General features: G+C 42.1%; 2 protein-coding genes across 4 annotated transcripts; both read left to right on the top strand.

Moving 5' to 3' along the window:
* Window positions 1-883: 883 nt before the first annotated feature.
* LOC117465843 (pre-B-cell leukemia transcription factor 1-like) lies at window positions 884-13,085 on the top strand. Of its 2 annotated transcripts, XM_034108932.2 has the most exons (8): window positions 884-1,172; window positions 2,480-2,553; window positions 8,093-8,337; window positions 8,621-8,811; window positions 8,925-9,060; window positions 9,529-9,685; window positions 10,979-11,065; window positions 12,097-13,085. In XM_034108932.2, the coding sequence occupies exons 1-7, from the start codon at window positions 985-987 to the stop codon at window positions 11,020-11,022; spliced, it is 1,035 nt and encodes a 344-aa protein (XP_033964823.1). In that variant the 5' UTR covers window positions 884-984; the 3' UTR covers window positions 11,023-11,065; window positions 12,097-13,085. The 2 variants fall into 2 exon arrangements, with proteins under 2 accessions (XP_033964823.1, XP_033964900.1); XM_034109009.2 differs by lacking the exon at window positions 10,979-11,065.
* Window positions 13,086-14,071: 986 nt separating this feature from the next.
* Window positions 14,072-18,005, top strand: LOC117453698 (basement membrane-specific heparan sulfate proteoglycan core protein-like). Of its 2 annotated transcripts, none has more exons than XM_034092624.2 (8): window positions 14,072-14,180; window positions 14,951-15,097; window positions 15,181-15,315; window positions 16,361-16,533; window positions 16,613-16,799; window positions 16,895-17,074; window positions 17,155-17,421; window positions 17,533-18,005. In XM_034092624.2, the coding sequence occupies exons 1-8, from the start codon at window positions 14,132-14,134 to the stop codon at window positions 17,535-17,537; spliced, it is 1,143 nt and encodes a 380-aa protein (XP_033948515.1). In that variant the 5' UTR covers window positions 14,072-14,131; the 3' UTR covers window positions 17,538-18,005. The 2 variants fall into 2 exon arrangements, with proteins under 2 accessions (XP_033948515.1, XP_033948506.1); XM_034092615.2 differs by having other exon boundaries at window positions 14,082-14,180; window positions 14,936-15,097.
* The last annotated feature ends 916 nt before the right edge of the window (window positions 18,006-18,921 follow it).

Below are 18,921 nucleotides of genomic sequence, written 5' to 3'. Positions count from 1 at the left end.
TTGTTCAGAATATCAGTATGAGAAAAACGACACCTTCTATCCTTAAATGAACATAAGACATGACGTTTCACTGTTTTTCTTAGTAGTAATACAATTACGCTTCTAATCGAGTTATCTGCATTAATGTATAGCCCATTAGTGTGAAATGTTTGGGCGGAAGTAGTGTTTTCTCATCCTGTGTAATTTGACAGAGGACGGCATTGCTCCATGGTGTTTTTCTGGGAGGAGTGGGACAGCAGCCGTACAGGGAAAGAAAACAGCAATAAGCAACAACCGAGGGCTTCAAACCTGGCTCTGTGGGACTTGGACGGAACCGAATTGCTGGAGTTAATCGGGAATACCTTTCCTAGACCGTCTTTTAGCTCACCGCGTCGGTGCTCACTTTTAATTACCGAGCAGTATTCGGGACTCATGGATAAAAGGAGAGCAGGCGGAGACGACGACATCAAAGGGGCTCCCGGGTCATTAGATAAAGCTATAGCACCGTGCAGACCTGTATTTAACACGCATGAACCCAGCAGCCTCTCGGAAAAGCAACGAGCTTTGTAACAAGCCAGTTTTTGTAATTGTGTCGAGCCTCCCGGTCGTCTTTTCAGGGGAAGAAAAGACGTACGTACCCGCGCGAGGCTACTCGTAAAAACAACAGTATCTTACTAAAGGCTAATATTCTGTGAACCGACCCCTCCCATGCCAAAGAAGAACCACATTTTATATAGCCTTAGTTTTGTAGCGTTTTCTTGCTTTCTTCCGATAAGCAAATGCTAGGGCAGCTGCACTTCTGTCTTTTTTCCTTTGTTACTCAGACCAAGACCAGCAGGCAGCTCCAGCTGAGGCAACACTTCACTCAGTTTTGAGCCCTGAATGTTTTTTTATGGGAAACTTTTCTCGTTTTTCTAAGTGCTGAAAGTTGGAGAAGGAAACCCCTTTTTCTAGTGATCCTCCTCCTCCCACCTCTCCCTCCACAATAAGAGCCACATTGTAGGTATGGACGACCAGTCCCGCATGATGTTGGGTCATATTGGACTAAGTGGACTGTCTCACGAGGATGTGGGTGACCCTGACAACATAAGGAAACATCACAACATGGGTCAGCCGCAGCAGCAGGACATTGGGGAGATCCTGCAGCAGATCATGGTCATCACAGATGAGAGTCTCGATGAGGCCCAGGCCAGGTAATAACATACGGCCTGATAGAAGGCACACTGTGTTTAAGAGTGGGATTTGGGTATGCACAGGGGGGGATATCATCATCACTGTACCCCCCTCAAGCTGCATGGATTCACACACTTAATACTCACTGTTATACACTGTAATAACAACCCCCACATCCACAGTGTGCTGGAATTTTTGTGCCCCCCTTCTCCAGCTGTGCATCACCACCTTTCGACCCACAGGCCTTATCAACAACACTTAACACAAAGCTCAGCCAGCTCTGGCTCCATGGCACCAGTGTTGGAGTTATAACTTCAATATGACATGTTAGAAACTATCAAAATGAAGTACTATGTTTGATACCACAGGAAAATATTGTTATTGATGGCATAACATTTTAGATTTGTATATATAGATGAAACACATGTATCAAGAGCAGTAAACACATCCAGTCCCTGTGTATCAATTCTGCATAAAATGAGTATTAAACCCTATTCAGTATCAATGTGTCAATATTATATTTTTGACAACTTTACTCCGCTTGAAATAACACAGTAACTCATGGGACTTTGTCAAATAAAGACTATTTTGTTAATATCAAATGCATAACAATCAATTACAAATATATAACTTGTACATATTAGGACATTGTTTTAAATTAAAGTTTAATAGTGGAATACATTTCACATTCGTTGTATTATAGCCTGTCCCAATATTTGTTTTGAAGCTTCGGCAGTAAACTACTACGAATGACTTTGTCCAACGTTTTTTTTAACGAAGCAGGAATGAAACCGTGATTGCTAATATGCAATACCATAATAATTACATACAGAGTTTTAAAACATGTTGGGGCAAACGCACGACACAATCAGCAAAATCAAATGTTCTTAAACTGGCAAAAAACGGCTAAGAAGCAGTATATTTCAGAAGATATGTGTGCAGGCAAGAAAGTGACAGAAAGTGTCCTGTCTTGATGATAGAGTATCAACATTGTATTTCATTATTTGTGCCATCCCTATTCCATGTCGTTTAACTTTTTCTAAGTTTCTGCATGATTGTGCTTTCAATCTTCTTGCCTTTCTTCACTGAGGTGAGTTAGTCTATGTGAGTTAGACAACTATGTGCTCAGGCCTGTTTTCAGTCAGACTCCTGAACAGGTCTGGTTGCACACTCACTCATCTGAATCCAGTCTGTTCAGCACAGACTGGCAATGTGTCTGCATGATCTATTGTTGATGGATGTCAGGGCCTGTAACAGAGAGCATATAACCAAAGAACGGTTTGTAATCCACAATCTCTGTCTCTCTGTCTGTCATTTTCCATAAAAGGAAACATGCTTTAAACTGCCACAGAATGAAGCCCGCCCTCTTCAGTGTCCTGTGTGAGATCAAAGAAAGGACAGGTAAGTTGTTCCAATGCTTTATTTATTGTAATATCAGCCAATAAATGCAAACCTTGCATACTGATTAAGATTTGAACTCTTTAATTAAGGTAGTCGAGGTTAACCCCACGGATAAAATACATTGTTTTGATCTTCAGGCTTATAGCAGTTTCGCCATTTTACGTCAAATTGAGAATAAAAGGAGTTTGGTGGCTCCGTGAAGTAATGTGGGATCATGGGAGTTGTTGTTTTCCCCGCCATTTGGGTCGATGAAGAACGCTTCTCTGGGTTAAGAATCCTTCAGTTCAGGAGGTTCACCATGAACGGTATTATCAGCGGCGGTCTTCTCTCCAAAACAAATGGACACGATGTAAAAACTGGCAAAAACAAAGAAAAGAGGTGTTTCTCTAGGTTTGAAACATTTGGAATAATAAAAATATACAAAATAAATCATCACGTTGAGGTGAAACAATTATGACACGTCTGCGACAGAGAGAAAGGTGTTGGCATATCCCTGCCTTTCTTTATCTACTGCTACCAGTTATTATGAACTGCCACACTTTCTGCCTCTCTTGTGCCCCATTTTCCAAAGGGAATATGCTAAAAAAATAATCCTCTGCTGAATGCTCTCCTGCCAAACCACTGTCACAGGCATAACCAACTGCTTTGACTGCAAGGGAGCAACGGGACTGTCTGATCTGGTTTACTAACACTAGAGATGTGTTCCAGCCGCATACGCTGAATGGTTGTAACAAAGATCTCATACCTAAATATTAGATCTTGACATTCAATCACAGATTACTGATGCAGCAGCAGATTTGAATTAAGGGGACATCTTCTTAACTTGGAGTGGAGAACTCCTTCACACACACACACACACACACACACACACACACACACACACACACACACACACACACACACACACACACACACACACACACACACACACACACACACACACACACACACACACACACACACACACACACACACACACACACACACACACACACACACACACACACCACTGCCCTCGTTATTTCCTCATTTCATTCACTTAGGTAGAGACGGGAACCCTGAGGTTGGCTGCAGGAGGGATGCAGAGTTTCCAAGGCAACTAGTGTCTCCCTTACTCACTGTCATTCAGATCTTTCACACTCAGCCCAGATATACAGATCTGGTCACAAAGTTGCTTGTTTGTTTATATCACTTCTCTCATTGCAGCTCTTGGCTTTCCGTGTGGCCAACAAAGGCAACCTGATCTGGGTTCATGCATTTCATTCAGTGCCTCGCTTTGTTATGAAATAAAGAACAATGACTGCTTCCCCTGTAAGTCATAGATGATCAAACGATAAGGCTGGTGTTATTACAGGGATAGATGCTACTATAAACAAGCACAGGTTCTACAGGCCTCCAAGCCTAAATTCAGGGACCAAAGTACGTTTTCCCCCCAAATGAAATGTATGTGGAACAATAGAGAAAATCAAATGTAACGCTCCTTAACACAGACTTCCTTAACTGTGACAATTCCATATATACAAAGACCTTAACAGAATAATATTCATAATCATTTCTAAGTTCATCATTCTCTCACCGTCTCTTAGTTCATACACTACAAAATATACGGTCTAATAGATACTCATAACAGTAACAGGCGACAGATTCAAGGTTTACTATTTTTTAAGGCTCAGCCATTTATTAAAAACAGCCCGACTTTAGTTTTTGCCAAAAATAGCCCAGACAGATGTCGTTTTTGGAGCTATGCAGCACAAAAGCTGTATCAGCCGTTAGCATCTGAAACTACTCATTTAGGATGGATTGATTGTTGGCGTTGGCTTTTTTTGACCAAATACAAACGATGAAACAAAAGGGGAATATATACCTAATAATATCCCTTTGTTTCCATTGTTGTTGTTGAGCCTTCACACTGTTTTATCCAAATGCAATATGCTCAATAACTGTTCAAATTCACATTTCTCTGTATGTGGTTGTCTGGACTTCCCAGCAGTCTCCATACCCTGATTATTGTGGAAGTTTAGGACATAACCAGTCCCCACTTGCTGCCTCCCTTTCCTGCTGTCAGTGTCTTGTTCTCTTCTTCTCTGTCCCAAGTTAGAACCATTAAAAATAACTCCTCACATGACGGCGACAGTTTAAAACACTCCTGTTCTCTCATCGGATATGCTCCCATCCTCCTCTGGATATATCCTCCCACTTCTCTGTTATCCTAAATGTCTCTTTTCTCCTTAACCTTCCTGTTGTCTTGCGGTCGAATTTGACCTGTCCCTAAATGCTTTTATTTCAGAAAAAGGTGGTATTTTAGCGAATTGAGACAAAATAATGAGGATTGTTCCATGTTCTTTGCAAAACAATGACTCAATAATGTTTTCATTGAGTTACGGGTGTTACATTGAAATGGACAGCCTCTGCGGTCTTCCGATGTACATTTTGTAAAATAATTTAAAAAATGTGCGTGAATATCAAATCAAGTTTTATTTATATAGCACATTTAAAAACGATTTTTGGTCGAGCCAAAGTGCTGTACATGTAATAAAAACACATTACTACAATCACAATAAAAGACAATAATTTACAACAGAAATATAAAAAACACAGGGAATAGTCAGGTGTCGTGCTCCGCTCTGACTAGAAGGTCATGGAGAAGAAGTGAGTCTTTAGTGAGGATTTAAAACCCCTCGTGTCTGGGCCGACCTCACATGGAGTGTTCCAGAGCCTGGGGCCAGTATAGTGTGAAGTCTATTGACCATCAATTCCAAAAAGAACAGTTCAACTTGTGGTAATAAATTGAGTTGGCTAAAAATAGCACATATTTTGGTGATGATTTATACTATATTCTTTATAAACAGACAAACTGGGAACACAACATGCCTTCCAAACTCAACTCTATTTTTAACATCTCTATTTTCTGGGATGTTTTTCAGAGGAACAAAATAATACAAAGTAAGAACACAAACGACAAGAACAAGAGAGGGACAGATTGATGGATGAGTTGGAGGCAGAGGCAGTAATGGTTTTGTTTCATGGATTGGCAGACACTTGATAATCTCCAGACCCCGGAGTCCTGTCAGCCGTCACTACAAACAGATTCTCAGTGGGGGGACAGTTTGCCACCCACAGCCCCGACTGTGCTCTCAAAAGCTGGATTTACTCGCTCTGTTCCACGAGGCGTCATGGGCCGCAGCTCATCTCTTTATCCTGTGCACCGAGTGTGAGTCACTGGGTGCTAATCTGGAAGGCTTGCCCAAACTCTAGACTAATTATGAAGTAATTAACAGTAATGGGACCCAGCCCCCTTTTGAGTATAGTGGGTTTTTAGTGTCTTACCCGCTTTAAATCCTTAGTTGCTGATTTATGAGGTACACATACCTACAACTGATGCTGTCTTATCCAATTCCGACCTTGATGAAAGTTATTTTTTTAGGCCATTTTAGAGACTTGGAGACTAAATGTTCATGTTGTTGGCTATGATTAGTTTGTATGGTTTACTTTATTGTTAAATTAAATGATTGGTGATGGGCCTTGTTGTTTCTCACATATAGCTTTCTTCAACCCCTTATTTCCAATTACAAAAACGTTTATCTTTGATTTTCATGTTTTACAGTTTATCTCAGAAAAAGGTAGAAGGGAAAAACATTGACTTATCAAAGATTTTCAAGAAGAAAATAGAAATAAGGGACTTTTGAGGCAGGAAACGAGGTGTTAGGATGATGGACATATCAATGAAGGAAGGAGGAAAAAGGGGGATGCAGATGTGGCGAAGCACTTCTCTGCCAACTGGTTGTCTGGTTATTATTTATTTGTCCATACTTCTAAGGAAAAGGTGGATTTGATTTACAGTCTGTGATCTAAAGCCATAGAAAAACACTCATACGGTTCAAGGTTCAAGGTTTTTATTTTGTCATACGAACATAGCTACTGTGTAGTTATGACGATGAAAATCTCAGGTCACAGGTGTACATGCAAGTCAAACATGTGTTTGAGTAGTTGGTTTATATTGTTATCTGGTTAAATTGGCACTTCAGTATGTTAGGGGTGGTATACATACATTTGGATGCAATATTACAGCCGTATTTCACCTTGTAACCACATCACACTACTGTAACATGGTTTGGGAAATCACTAGTGTGTCTGATAGATTGGCAAAAGTGAAGGCCATCACTGATAGTTAATGTTGATAGGTGTGTGTGTGTGTGTGTGTCAAATGCTGTTAGCCAGATGCAGAGGCTGTCACCGCCCTCGTTGCGGGATTATGAATGTGATCTCTGGAACTACCTTGTAATTGCCACCTAATTTGCATAGCTGTGCAAATTAACGACCTCTCAAATGAGCCTTAATTTTTCACTGGCTCTTTAGTCGCTCCTTAAGAGCTGGCGTTAATTAACAGCTGTGTGTGTATGCCAAAATGCTTGTGTATGTGTGGCTGTTTTCTCTTTGGGCACGGGGATGCCAAGGAAAGCTGGCATCACTACCATGGCAACAGCTACTGTTTTTTCTTCATGTATACACCTCCACCCTGGCAGTGGTTTTTGTTGTCTGTGTCTCTGACCCTGGTCTCTTCTCTTACTCCAGTATACAGACACCACTTAAGATTTGATCTCCTGGCAGCCCCCGACCGACACAGCTCAGGCTGTGATTTCTTTATCATACAGTATTTTTACTGTCAGCTCTTCCTGGGGCAGTGGTTTCTCTGAAGCTCTCTGTTTGTGTCTGCTCTGTTTGTGCTGTATTTTTTTGTTATCTAAGAAAATCTAATTCCTTTGAAGGTTATTGCAATGTTTCACTTCTATGTCCACCTTAAGACCATTAGCCGGCTGTTGTTGCACGATATCTAGGAAGAGACTTGGCCAGACAAAGCGTCTCGGACCTCAGATTAAAGAAAATAGGGCCTTTCTTTGTTTTTGGGTCGGCTGTATTTTTATGGAAATAGAGTTTTGTTTTATAGATATTGAAGAATCTGTATTTAGTGTGGAAATATGTTTGTTCTGGGTCTTATTTTGGGCAAAATATCTCTTTGCTGGCTGTTAGGGGAACCGTAGTTGCACAAAAAAAAATAAAGAATACAATGCAGTCCAAACAATAATAAACCTCATGTTTGTTGAGATGCTATGAAGGAAGAAGATGTTATGGAGATTATCTGCTAAGATATTTAAATGAGCCCCCTTGAAACAAGCTACTAATTGGACTGAATTGTTTGTAAGCAGCTAAAAAGTTTACCTGACTTTCAGCGGGTTATGTGCTCCCGTCTACTGATGTCATGAAGTGTTTCTTACATATGCTCGAGCAGTGTGCATCTTGTTTTTCATGTTCTCATAACTGAGCCAGAAATTCTTAACAATTCCGTGTAACATAAGCAGGATATACAAGTTATTATTCTATTTTTCCATCTCTTTTCAACGTTCATTCTATTCTCAATGCTAATGTTTACATTTGGTCCACATTTTGACCATTCAAAGATCTAAACTCTGAATGACTTTAAATAGAATTGTGATAGAAATCCCATCAGATATTTTGTAACTGTTCCTATTCTTCTTCACAGCCCTGAGCATCCGAGGAGCGCAGGACGAAGACGGTCCGGACCCTCAGATCATGCGCCTGGACAACATGCTGCTAGCAGAGGGGGTGGCGGGTCCAGAGAGGGGCGGGGCCTCTGCAGCGGCGGCGGTGGTTGCCGCGGCAGCCGGAGGGTCGCCCGCCGAAAGCAACGTAGAACACAGCGAGTACAAAGAGAAGCTCGCTCAGATACGACGGATGTACCACGCCGAGCTGGAGAAATACCAACAGGTAGACATTATGATAATAAAACATTGCTTATATTTTCTGTCAAAGATGTCAAGATATGAAACTTCACTCATGTCATAGATTTGTAATTGTAATGTCAGATAAACACAGGACTGAGCCTTTAAGAACCTTTTTCTGGCCACCAGTGTTATCCAAAGTAAACTCAAGTTTAAACTTAACTGGATCTGATAGTGAAATTGACATCCAATGTTTGAGTTGGTTTGAGTTCTTCCTTTTTCCCTCCCTCACCTCAATACCTGACCTACTCACCCCTCCTCCCACACAGGCATGCAATGAATTCACTGACCACGTGATGAACCTGCTGAGGGAGCAGTCCCGCACGCGGCCCATCTCACCCAAAGAGATCGAGCGAATGGTGGGAATAATTCACCGCAAGTTCAGCACCATCCAGATGCAGTTGAAGCAGAGCACATGTGAAGCCGTCATGATCCTACGCTCCAGGTTCCTGGATGCCAGGTATGTTTTGCACACTTAGTTTCCCGCCTCTTCCTAACTTCAGTCTTTCAGTGTTAAAGTGTACTTACTTATTGCGCTGAAGGTTAATTTTTGAAATCTCCCTTTTCTGCCAGACGGAAACGAAGAAACTTCAGCAAGCAGGCGGCAGAGGTTTTGAATACATATTTTTACTCCCATCTGGCAAACCCGTACCCCAGTGAGGAGGCCAAAGAGGACCTGGCCAGGAAGTGCTCCATCACCGTATCTCAGGTCAGGACGACACATACACTGACTGTTTAGTACTCTGAGTAATGTTGGGTTGATTTATGGTCCATGCTTTGGATTTATGCCAATCAAATGATTTGCTTCTGGCAAATTAAAGAGCAGCCTACATCAGCAACCTGTGCTGATCGCAATGCGGCTCAAAATACAACTTGCAACCTTAGTAATCAGCAATATGATGAGGCTATTAACACACAGTAATGATTGAACAAACTCACAGAGCCACTAGTGACCGGAGGCCATGCTCAATTCAGTGCTGAGCCAGCCAGCACAATGTATTTCAAATTGATGCTCAAAATTGTTAGCAAAAGAGAGATGTTGTTTGTGTTTACTAGAAACGTTTTTTGGTATGAAAAGATTTTGGCAACAGGCCTAACCCTAACTTGGACATGGTTTGGTTAAAATAAGCTAGCAGGATTTCCTGGCTTGCCTCTGACTTTGTATTTTCCTCTTCAGGTGGCCAACTGGTTTGGAAACAAGAGGATTCGGTATAAGAGGAATGTTGCAAAGCTGCAGGAGGAAGCTAACCGGTATGCTGTGAAGACAGCTGTGGACGCAACCAGTGTTTCTTCACAGGCAAGCCTAGCCAACTCCCCTGGAACACCAAACTCAGGTACAGGACCCTCCTGTCCTCTTTTCATAATTTGACCAAAACAAAGATAACTTTAAAGATAACTCTGACCTTAATGTATCCATTATAATCTTACACATACAAATGGTGATGAAATAACTTTTCAGAAAGTTTAAGACATTTCTTCAGTGATGATTTGTTTTTAAAACAAATAGCAAGAGGCGCGTTCACACCGCAGTACTTTTCCCACTTTAGTTCCGATATAGTTCCGAAATGTTGCGTTCACACCCAAAAAATCTGGAACTAAAATTAGTTAATGAGAACACTTTTACCCCCTTTTCCGTCCCTGCTAGAAAGCAGGTACTTTCATGGGAGAAAAAAGTTCCTATGTCTGATTGGCTGGGCGGATTGCAAACCACGGCCCGTAAAACTCCAAAAAAAAAATGTGAAGCCGCCATTTTATTATCCTCGCATTAGCATTATTATCATTTGCATTAGCCCAGCGCAGAAATGGAGAGAGACTAACTTATGGCAACACAAAAGAAAACATGGGAGTGGTGGAGATGAGGAGGTGTCGGCGTTCTGGCGATTTACTCGGAAGGCTTCAGTAGAAGCTGCTGGGAGTCCCAGCAGCTTCTACTGAAGCCAGTCCCCAACTCCGGGGACTTCCGGCCGGGGACTTCGGGCGGCAGTATACGCCGTGAAGTTGTTTGCGGCCTGCCAGTAAACCCAAAGCAGAAGAAGAAGAAGTGACGTCAGCGACTTCATTTGCCTAATCCACCCCCAGGGACTTATTCCGGTGTGAACTAAAGAGTTCTCATGAACTAAGTTCTGATGAACCTTTGTGGGAAAAGTACTGCGGTGTGAAAGCGCCTAATATATCCGATTTCTTCCAGGATTGAAATGTTTTCAAACATAATACGTATAATTATACGTATTGCATAATCTTTGCCAGAACACTCCCGCGATCAGTATTTCCGTAGCCTACATTCACAACATGGAGCTAAAGACTAACGCTAACTCAGTGAAACAAACAATTAAGAAAGTTCCTAAAGTTTAAACACAAATTCAGGGCAAAAAACACTTTGCATAACAACCAGCACCTTGTGTGTTCTGCGGTGTCAAATGAAAGTGTCCATCCCCTGTAGTAAAACACTGACATTAGTACTTCATACAACCCTACTTCAGACACTGGAGTCAGTCTGCAGACTCCTCTCCAAACGAGGTGAATATTGTAGTACACTCATTGGGTTTAACAATGAAATGTGTCCTTGGCCATGACCTCTGAATGTCAATTGGGTGACTGACAGGAGTTCCTCCTGTGTGTGCCGACAGGAGGATACCCAGCCCCGTGTTACACTCCTGACGGGAGGTTATGAGGACCTGCCTGGTCATACTCTCCTCCCTCTTCTCCGTTTCCATGTGAGTAGCTATGGTTACACACTGTTGCTATAGTAACACACTCTCCTACTGAGTAGTCATGGTAACAGCCTTTCCCTGTGTTAGCATGCGGTTTGGTGTGACAGGTTTTGTAGATGCTATTGATGTAGTTCCCTTACATATGCTGCAGTGCATCACTAACTAAGTCTCAACACTAAGTGGTTGCAGAGCAATAAGGGCAACATTCACACTAACAAGTGGTGCTGCTAAAAGGGAAAGCATTGACTATGCTCCTCTTTTACCTTAGTTTAGTTAGGAAATTGGCAAAAGTAAAAAAAAAAACACAAAACATTTTAAGAGCATCTACTGGACTGTTAACATAATTTGTGAAGAACCAAAGTGTTCATTAATCTAAACCACCAAAATCCCACCTCAAGACCCCCTAACTTTGCAGAGAATTTCCAGTAGCTGTGTTGTGAATGGAAGCACTAACTTTCAGGGACAGGCACATAAAATGTCAGTTTGGCAAAAGACCCTTTGTGCAGAGCTAGCCAACCAATCACAAGACGCCACTGAAGTGAACTGAATGAATCCGTGACAGTTTATAGTTTGTGACTGAGCTGAAACTGGATGTGACTTCGGGTCTGGTAGGCGGGGGGAAAGGACAACATAAGTGCACCTGCTCTACGGCCCAATGGATGTGGAGGAACGCTGGAAGATCAGCTTGTTTTTTCTTGAGTCAGGCTTTTGGCTTCACATGCCTCTGTACCCAGTTCTCTTTGAACATCCATGATACACGTCGTACACCCAGCGCTGCCCCATCTTCTTATGATGCGTTTCATGGCAGTTGGTATCCATACGAGTGGCATTACTGCCAAATGTTGACCTGTCCCATGGCCCATCTATGCAGGAACTGCCACAGCTTGTATGAAAAAGCTCAAGATGTAAATGTTCCTAAATGTAGCGCATGTGTGTGGAGTTCACAAAGATCCACAGGGCGAGTGGATCTGAGGCTGTGTTCGTTCCTCTTCCAGCTAACGTCCTGTAAACCCACTGTGATTCTGTTCCTTCAGGCTGATGATGGCGGTTATCTTCCTCCCATCTCTCCCCCACCAAGAGTGCGAGCACTACGTCACCTCCAGCTGATGCTCCACCCTCCCCCCCACCCTGCTCCTCAGACTAATACAACCCTAGACTGTAGGCTAACCTCCAGCCACACAACAAACAGAGCTTTACCAAAACTCTGCAACTTTTCTCTTTTGTTTTGCTTTGTGATGCCGAGTCTTTCTAACATCTTTTATTTTAACCCCTTCACTTGACAAATGTGTTAACACCTTTATATTTTTCTTTTTACTATTACTCACACAATGTTTCCATTGTTTTTTTTTTCAAAAAAGAAAAGTAAATAATGAAAATAATCCTTTTTTTTTTTTTTAAATGTAGTGCTTCACCTGCAGTGAGACCTTCACTGTATGAAGGTTTAGGGCCTGTATGAGGCCTTGGATCAGATGTGGGTTTGTTATTTTATTTCAGAAAGTTAAAATAGGAAAGAAAAAAAAGAATAAAAAAAAGCATGTGGTTATTTTTAGATGTTAAACTACGATTTTATTTTGTATTTTTTCTTTGAAGTTTTTTAAGAAAAATGTTGTCACTGAGAAAAATGCATTGAGAGAATACAACAAAAAACATCTAGATGGCAGAAATGACCAAAAATAAAAACATTGTCACTTATTAAATTTTTCTTTGCTTCAGACAAAAAAACTGGTTTGAGTTTGTTTTAATTCATACAAATGTTAATACAATATATATATTTTGTATCTTCCATGCTTTTGAAGAAAGCTAAACCAAAGAGGCTTTAAGGAAGACTGACCCCGGTTCAGTTTTAGATCACACTGTACCAATGAGATCATGTGGGTTTTTGTTCATTTGTGCCCTCTAGTGTTGAATAGTGGAACTGCAAATAATCCAATTCTTGATATTTTGACAAGTTTTCCTGCCAATTTCTTTCTCTTACTTGCTAATCTTTAATTGTGAATAAACAGAAACAGGCTTTTTGTCTAAATATATTGGTCATTTATCAGCTGAAGGAGCTGCTGAGGTGCACAAAACGTGTGGGACTATCACATAACTACAATCAATTGTAGTTATTTGATAGAATGCAAGATAGGGTACATGTTCTACTAGCCTATTTACTTAGTTAAAACTACACTACAAATCATTACATTAACATATTTCATTACACGTGTGACCCATTTACCCATTTATTCTGACATCCTTATTTTTCACATTTGTATGAGATTATTGTTACAAACTATGAAGTTACACGTATCGTCCTCTCTTCAGTTCTTTTTGATGTATCTTTTGTGTTTTAAGTTCACTTCATATTTGATGATGTTTTAAAGCATTATTTATGAATATACGCCAGGTTACTCAGTAACATACCAAATTCAAAAACACATCACAACAACACTTTAGGAGTCTTTTGAGTCTTCATTCACCAGCCACTTAGACCTTTTGTTACAGCAAGTAAAGAGCCATATATAGCCTCATATAAATTAAGAAGCATGCATACAAATAATTAAAGATAAAAGTAGAAATTACACCATTTACAAAATACACATCCAGTACCAGTAACAGTTTGTAAATGTGTAGCAGCCATTTGAAAGTATTAACGGTTGAAGTATATGTTCTGTGTAACATGGAATACACTTCTTGGAAAGCAGGGCAGTACTCTGAAGACTCTCCAGGCACTAGTTTAACACACTTAGAAAGTATTGAAGGTTCAAGCTTGGTACTATTGACCAGTACATGTCCTACAACTTCTGTTCCTATTCTATCAAGGGAGCTATTTGTTAGCAAACCCCTCTGTAACAGCATATCCATCAAAATGTAGACCGACGTTGCAATTTTGAATGAAAAAAACAAACAAAATGAAAACTGCACACAACAATATGGCATTAAAACTCTTCCTACGTGACTCACACGTGTGGACAATGTTTGAATAGGAGAAGGGGTGAATGGTAAGTTAGGGGTTAAAGGTTGAAAGTGATTGTATGAAAAAGAGACAGAGGCACAGAGAGATAGATTTGTCACTGGAGACTGTTCATCATGGATTCATCACCCGGGGTTCTGATCCTGTGCTCTCTCTTATGTTCAGGTAATTCATCAGACTTACATTGAACACGATTATAATTTTTCCTTTTTTTAATCTGCATGACGTCAGTAGAGATGTACATTTTATTTCTGTAATTGAGTGTCACACAAATTGCTGCTCACAAACTAATACAAGTATAAAATCCTCATTATTGTCTTCTTACAAGCCGTTTGAATCCTAGAGATAATACTCAGACCTCACTGGTAGCTGTTTTCATTTGAGCTCCTTCCTGCTGAAAGAAATAGGCCCTATGAAATAGTGTTTTTGTTGATTATCCAGAGTTTGGGGTCTTTCTGGAAAGGCATTGCTGGCGATTATTTTAAAATCTTATTAGTTAATAATGTGAGCACTGCCAGAAACAATTTGACATCTCAACAACTGAGCAAATCAAACAAACAACCGTCATGGCATTCCATTTTTGTTCTAATTATGAGAAACTAACACTTAAATATTAATATACAATTTAAAGCACAGGGAAACTAAATTTTCCTCGACAACACAGTGTCTTTGAGAGAATTTAGTTTTATTTCTGCAGCTCTATGTTTTTTGTTTTGTTATCAAAAGCACTCCTGTCAGACTGTGTATTTGCTCAGCATGTTTGCTTTTGGGTGGTTTGTGTTTACACTGTATTTAACCAGACAGACTAGTCTAAAGGTTCACAGAACTGCTTTGTACATGCGTGTGTGTGTGTGTGTGTGTGTGTGTGTGTGTGTGTGTGTGTGTGTGTGTGTGCGTGCGTGTGTGATCACCTGTGACAGTATATCTCTGTGCAGTGTCTGCTCAGGCTCCCGTGGTCTCCGTGGAGCCCCGCGCTGCCACGGTGCGCCAAGGGGAGTCTGCCAGCTTCAGATGCCAGGTGGGGAGCGGGGCCCCTCCAGTCCAACTGCAGTGGAAGAGAGCCAATAACCAAGCGTTACCAGGTCAGGAGAAATAACATGTACGTGTTGTGCAAACCAAATGTACAATCTGTGGAGTTCCACTGAATTCTACGTTTTTCTTTCAGACAACGCTAAGGTTGGTCCTGATGGCTCTGTGTTGACGATTGCTAAGGCCCGGCCTGAGAACCAGGGCCAGTACCGCTGCATGGCATCAAACTCTGCGGGCCGCAGCACCGGCATGGCTGTGCTCAATGTCAAATGTGAGCTTCTTTATGTGTTAAGTTCATCATGAAACTCTAATGTTCAGGTTCACTCTCACAGTGTTCTTCAACAGGGAGCTGTTTTTGCCAATTATGAGACAATGGACATACAGAAGGTGCTGACTCGTGCGTAGGAGCAAGACAAACAGATTTAGCTTTTTGTTGTATTTGTGCCTCTTTGTAGTAATGTTGTGTCTTTCTTTAATAGTTAGAGTGTCTTTGTTCTCATTTTGCATCTGTCCCCGGTCAGTACCAGTTCCTATAGGTGACATATTGAAGGTAAAAAGGCCAGGTGGGCTCCTGACACTTTGGGACCCTGGGCCTGTGCTTGGTAGGCCCAATTAGTAATCCAATCATGGTGCTGAGCACCAAACGACATGCAGACACTGTTATCGAATATAGCTGTTTTTAGCTCAAGCGTGATTACATTACATTACATTGCATTTAGCTGACGCTTTTATCCAAAGCGACTTACAATAAGTGCATTCGACCAGGAAGACACAACCTTGAAGAAAACAGAATCATAAAGTACATCAGGTTTCATAGAGCCCAGTATTTCAAGTGCTACTCAACTGGCTTTAGGTAAGCCAGTCCTTTGTTAGTATATAAGTGCTCTGTTAGCAGTTCTTTGTTAGTAATTCTATCGCTCGAAGTGGAGACGAAAGAGATGAGTTTTCAGTCTGCGCCGGAAGGTGTGTAAGCTTTCTGCTGTCCTGATGTCAATGGGGAGCTCATTCCACCAATTTGGAGCCAGGATAGCAAACCCACGTGTTTCTGCTGATGGGAACTTGGGTCCCCCTCGCAGCGAGGGTGCAGCGAGCCGTTTGGCTGATGCAGAGCGTAGTGCACGCGCTGGGGTGTACGGTTTAACCATGTCCTGGATGTAGGAAGGGCCAGATCCATTCGCAGCATGGTACGCAAGTACCACTGTCTTGAAGTGGATTCTAGCAGTTACCGGAAGCCAGTGAAGGGAGCGGAGGAGCGGAGTGGTGTGGGACCAAAATCAAAGCTTAATGTCAATACTGGACACATCTCTCTCTGGCAGATGCTCCTAGAGTGCAGCTGACCCAGGCCGGGCCCCTGCAGGTCAGGATGGGTGAACCTGTATCCGTGGATTGTCGTGCCACCGGCAGGCCCCGCCCCACCACCACCTGGAAACGGCAGGGCTCCACCCTGCAGCTGGTTACCAAGGAGACAAATGATGTCAACACCATACAGGTCAAATATGAAGTTATACTTTCATTTATTTCCACATTTTAACATTACAAATCGACTATAATAATGTGTTTTTTCTCAGTGGCCTGCAGTGCATCCAGAGGACTCAGGAGTTTATATTTGCCAGGCTGAAAACAGTGAGGGGGTGGCGAAGGTAAAAATTAAGATCATAGTTCAGGGGCAGCCGGGGGCTCCAGTGGCTTCAGTGGGCACCACAGAGATGACGGTGGTGGATGGACACACGGTCACAATGTCGTGTCAGGCCAGCGGTAAGATGTTCATACATTACTTGTGTTTCAATATCTCTCAGTGCTGCTCTCACTTCATTTTTCCCTTTATCTTCTCTTCCTCTTCCTATTTTCAGGTTCCCCGCTTCCTGTCATCACCTGGTCCAAGCTGCGAGCACCGTTGCCCTGGAAACACACAGTGTCTGGTGGAGTTTTGACGCTCAACAGCGTGGGGCGCCAGGATTCAGGGCAATACATCTGCAATGCCACCAACATACATGGCTACAGCGAGGCATACATGCAGATGGAGGTGGAGAGTGAGTGGCCAGCGTAGATGATCAACACATGCAGGTTGTCGCTGCTCATGGTTACAGTGAAAGTCTTCTCCTTCGTGCAGGTCCTCCGTACGCCACCAGCCTGCCCGACCAGGTGAGGCTGCAGCCCGGAGACGCCCTGAGCCTGCAGTGTCTCGCCCTCGGCACGCATCCCATTCAGATTGAGTGGAGCCGGGGGGGCAGGGTGAGTCTGCCTCCGGGATCAGAGTCCACCAAGGATGGGAGTCTGCAGATAGCCCACGTTAAACTGAGTGATGCCGGAACGTACAAATGCGTGGCCACCAACCACATCGGCTCCAGTGAGGCGCTGGCCAGAGTCATCATAAGAGGTGAGCTCGGGTTTGGGTTGAGGATTTTAAAACAAACTGATTTGACCGTCACCTCTTTACTTAACACTCTAATCTTGTTTCGTTAACCGTTTTGTTCTTTCTTTTTAACAGCTTAATCCATTGTGGTTCCATCTGATTGAGAAACTATGCAGCGCTCACAATCTCTGCAAACCGGGATTATTGACTTCAAGACGGTCAATACTGCAAAAACTGGGGAAATTATATGTAATAGATTTATATATTTTCACTTGAAATATATCAATGCTGTTTAACCTCTAGGTTTAATTGTGCATATGGGGTTAGGTTTGTACTTTTATAGAAAACTCATACTGTTGCCATTGTTGCTCCTGTCTCATTTCTCCCTTGCGAAAGCTTTTCTCTGACGTCCTCCAGAATGTGTGTGGGAGTTTCTTCGGCTGGAATGCCTCTGCACCCCCTCTGCCTCCCTTTATGTCATCGGATAAGTCGACACTGTTGCACTTCCAAAATGGAAAGAAGGTCACAATGAAGCACCGGATCTAAAGCCCTTATCATGCTGTTAAATATCGAAACAATAAAGACCAATTCATTTCAATGAAAAATAAGGTTGTCATGAAAATGTCTTACAGAGGTATTGAAGTGTATCTCGATGAGACACTTTGCAAACATCTTTTAGAAGAGAAGGTGAGTCAGAGAAGTGGGAGTATTGTACTTTTCCTCTTGCCTACAGGACTGATAGACCCGGGGAGGGTCTTTTTTTAATGCCAAATGTGGGTTTTATTTCAAAAGGGTTAACAATGAGAGGGTAAATGATTAAATGGAATGATAAACCTTCAAAATACAACTGTTTTGTGCGCCATTGTTCATTAAGGTGCACTTTACTATGTGCAGAAGACAGCAGCATGCCAATGAATAATCTCCCTATTATTCGTTTTTTAAAAAGGGATAAAAATGTATGCAGCAGAAATGAGATTCTCTTTTTCATTCCACACTTTTTTCTTTGTCTAAACCTGGCGCTTGCGTCACCCACAATGCAACCCGATCCCTGGCTGTTTGAGATTTGTGGTATGTTATGCTACTAGAGGTATATAGCCTCAGGCAGAGGTCTGGTAAGCTCCCTTTATTCTAAGTGCAGACCCCAGATCTAAGTGCAGACCCCAGATCTTTTTCAGACTTGTCTTCAGACCCAGCCGACGCTGACTTCACAAGCTCCCCCTGGAGCCACAAAAGGGATTTATACAACGGCTGTCTCACATGTAGTAGTTCTCCCCAAGGCCGGTAAGCTTTGATGTGGAGTTCCCCTCGAACCTCTGGGCTACTGAGACGGCCAAGTCAGTTTAATACTTTTAAGTCCTCCTGAGTGATCAGTGCACATGGGTCATTATTTTCCATTAAGATATTTCACGTTTTTTGTACAAGTGTGACCCTGTTATGTATTTCAAAGCATTAGAGAGGAGATGGTCAAGCAGCCCACCCCCCCACTGCGGTTATTTTCGTACGGTTCCATTATGTTTAAAATAT

This window comes from Pseudochaenichthys georgianus, chromosome 1, assembly GCF_902827115.2.
Source record: "Pseudochaenichthys georgianus chromosome 1, fPseGeo1.2, whole genome shotgun sequence".
Lineage (NCBI taxonomy): Eukaryota > Metazoa > Chordata > Actinopteri > Perciformes > Channichthyidae > Pseudochaenichthys > Pseudochaenichthys georgianus.
The sequence above is the reverse complement of the archived record's forward strand: the minus strand, read 5'-3'. Positions and strand labels throughout refer to the sequence as shown.

Coding starts and splice junctions, on each gene's coding strand:
- LOC117465843 (XM_034108932.2), top strand. CDS start 985: ATGGACGACCAGTCCCGCATGATGTTGGGTCATATTGGACTAAGTGGA. Junction 1,173..2,479: donor CTCGATGAGGCCCAGGCCAG/GTAATAACATAC, acceptor TTTCCATAAAAG/GAAACATGCTTTAAACTGCC. Junction 9,061..9,528: donor GCTCCATCACCGTATCTCAG/GTCAGGACGACA, acceptor TTTCCTCTTCAG/GTGGCCAACTGGTTTGGAAA.
- LOC117453698 (XM_034092615.2), top strand. CDS start 14,132: ATGGATTCATCACCCGGGGTTCTGATCCTGTGCTCTCTCTTATGTTCA. Junction 14,181..14,935: donor GTGCTCTCTCTTATGTTCAG/GTAATTCATCAG, acceptor CACCTGTGACAG/TATATCTCTGTGCAGTGTCT. Junction 17,075..17,154: donor CATGCAGATGGAGGTGGAGA/GTGAGTGGCCAG, acceptor TCCTTCGTGCAG/GTCCTCCGTACGCCACCAGC.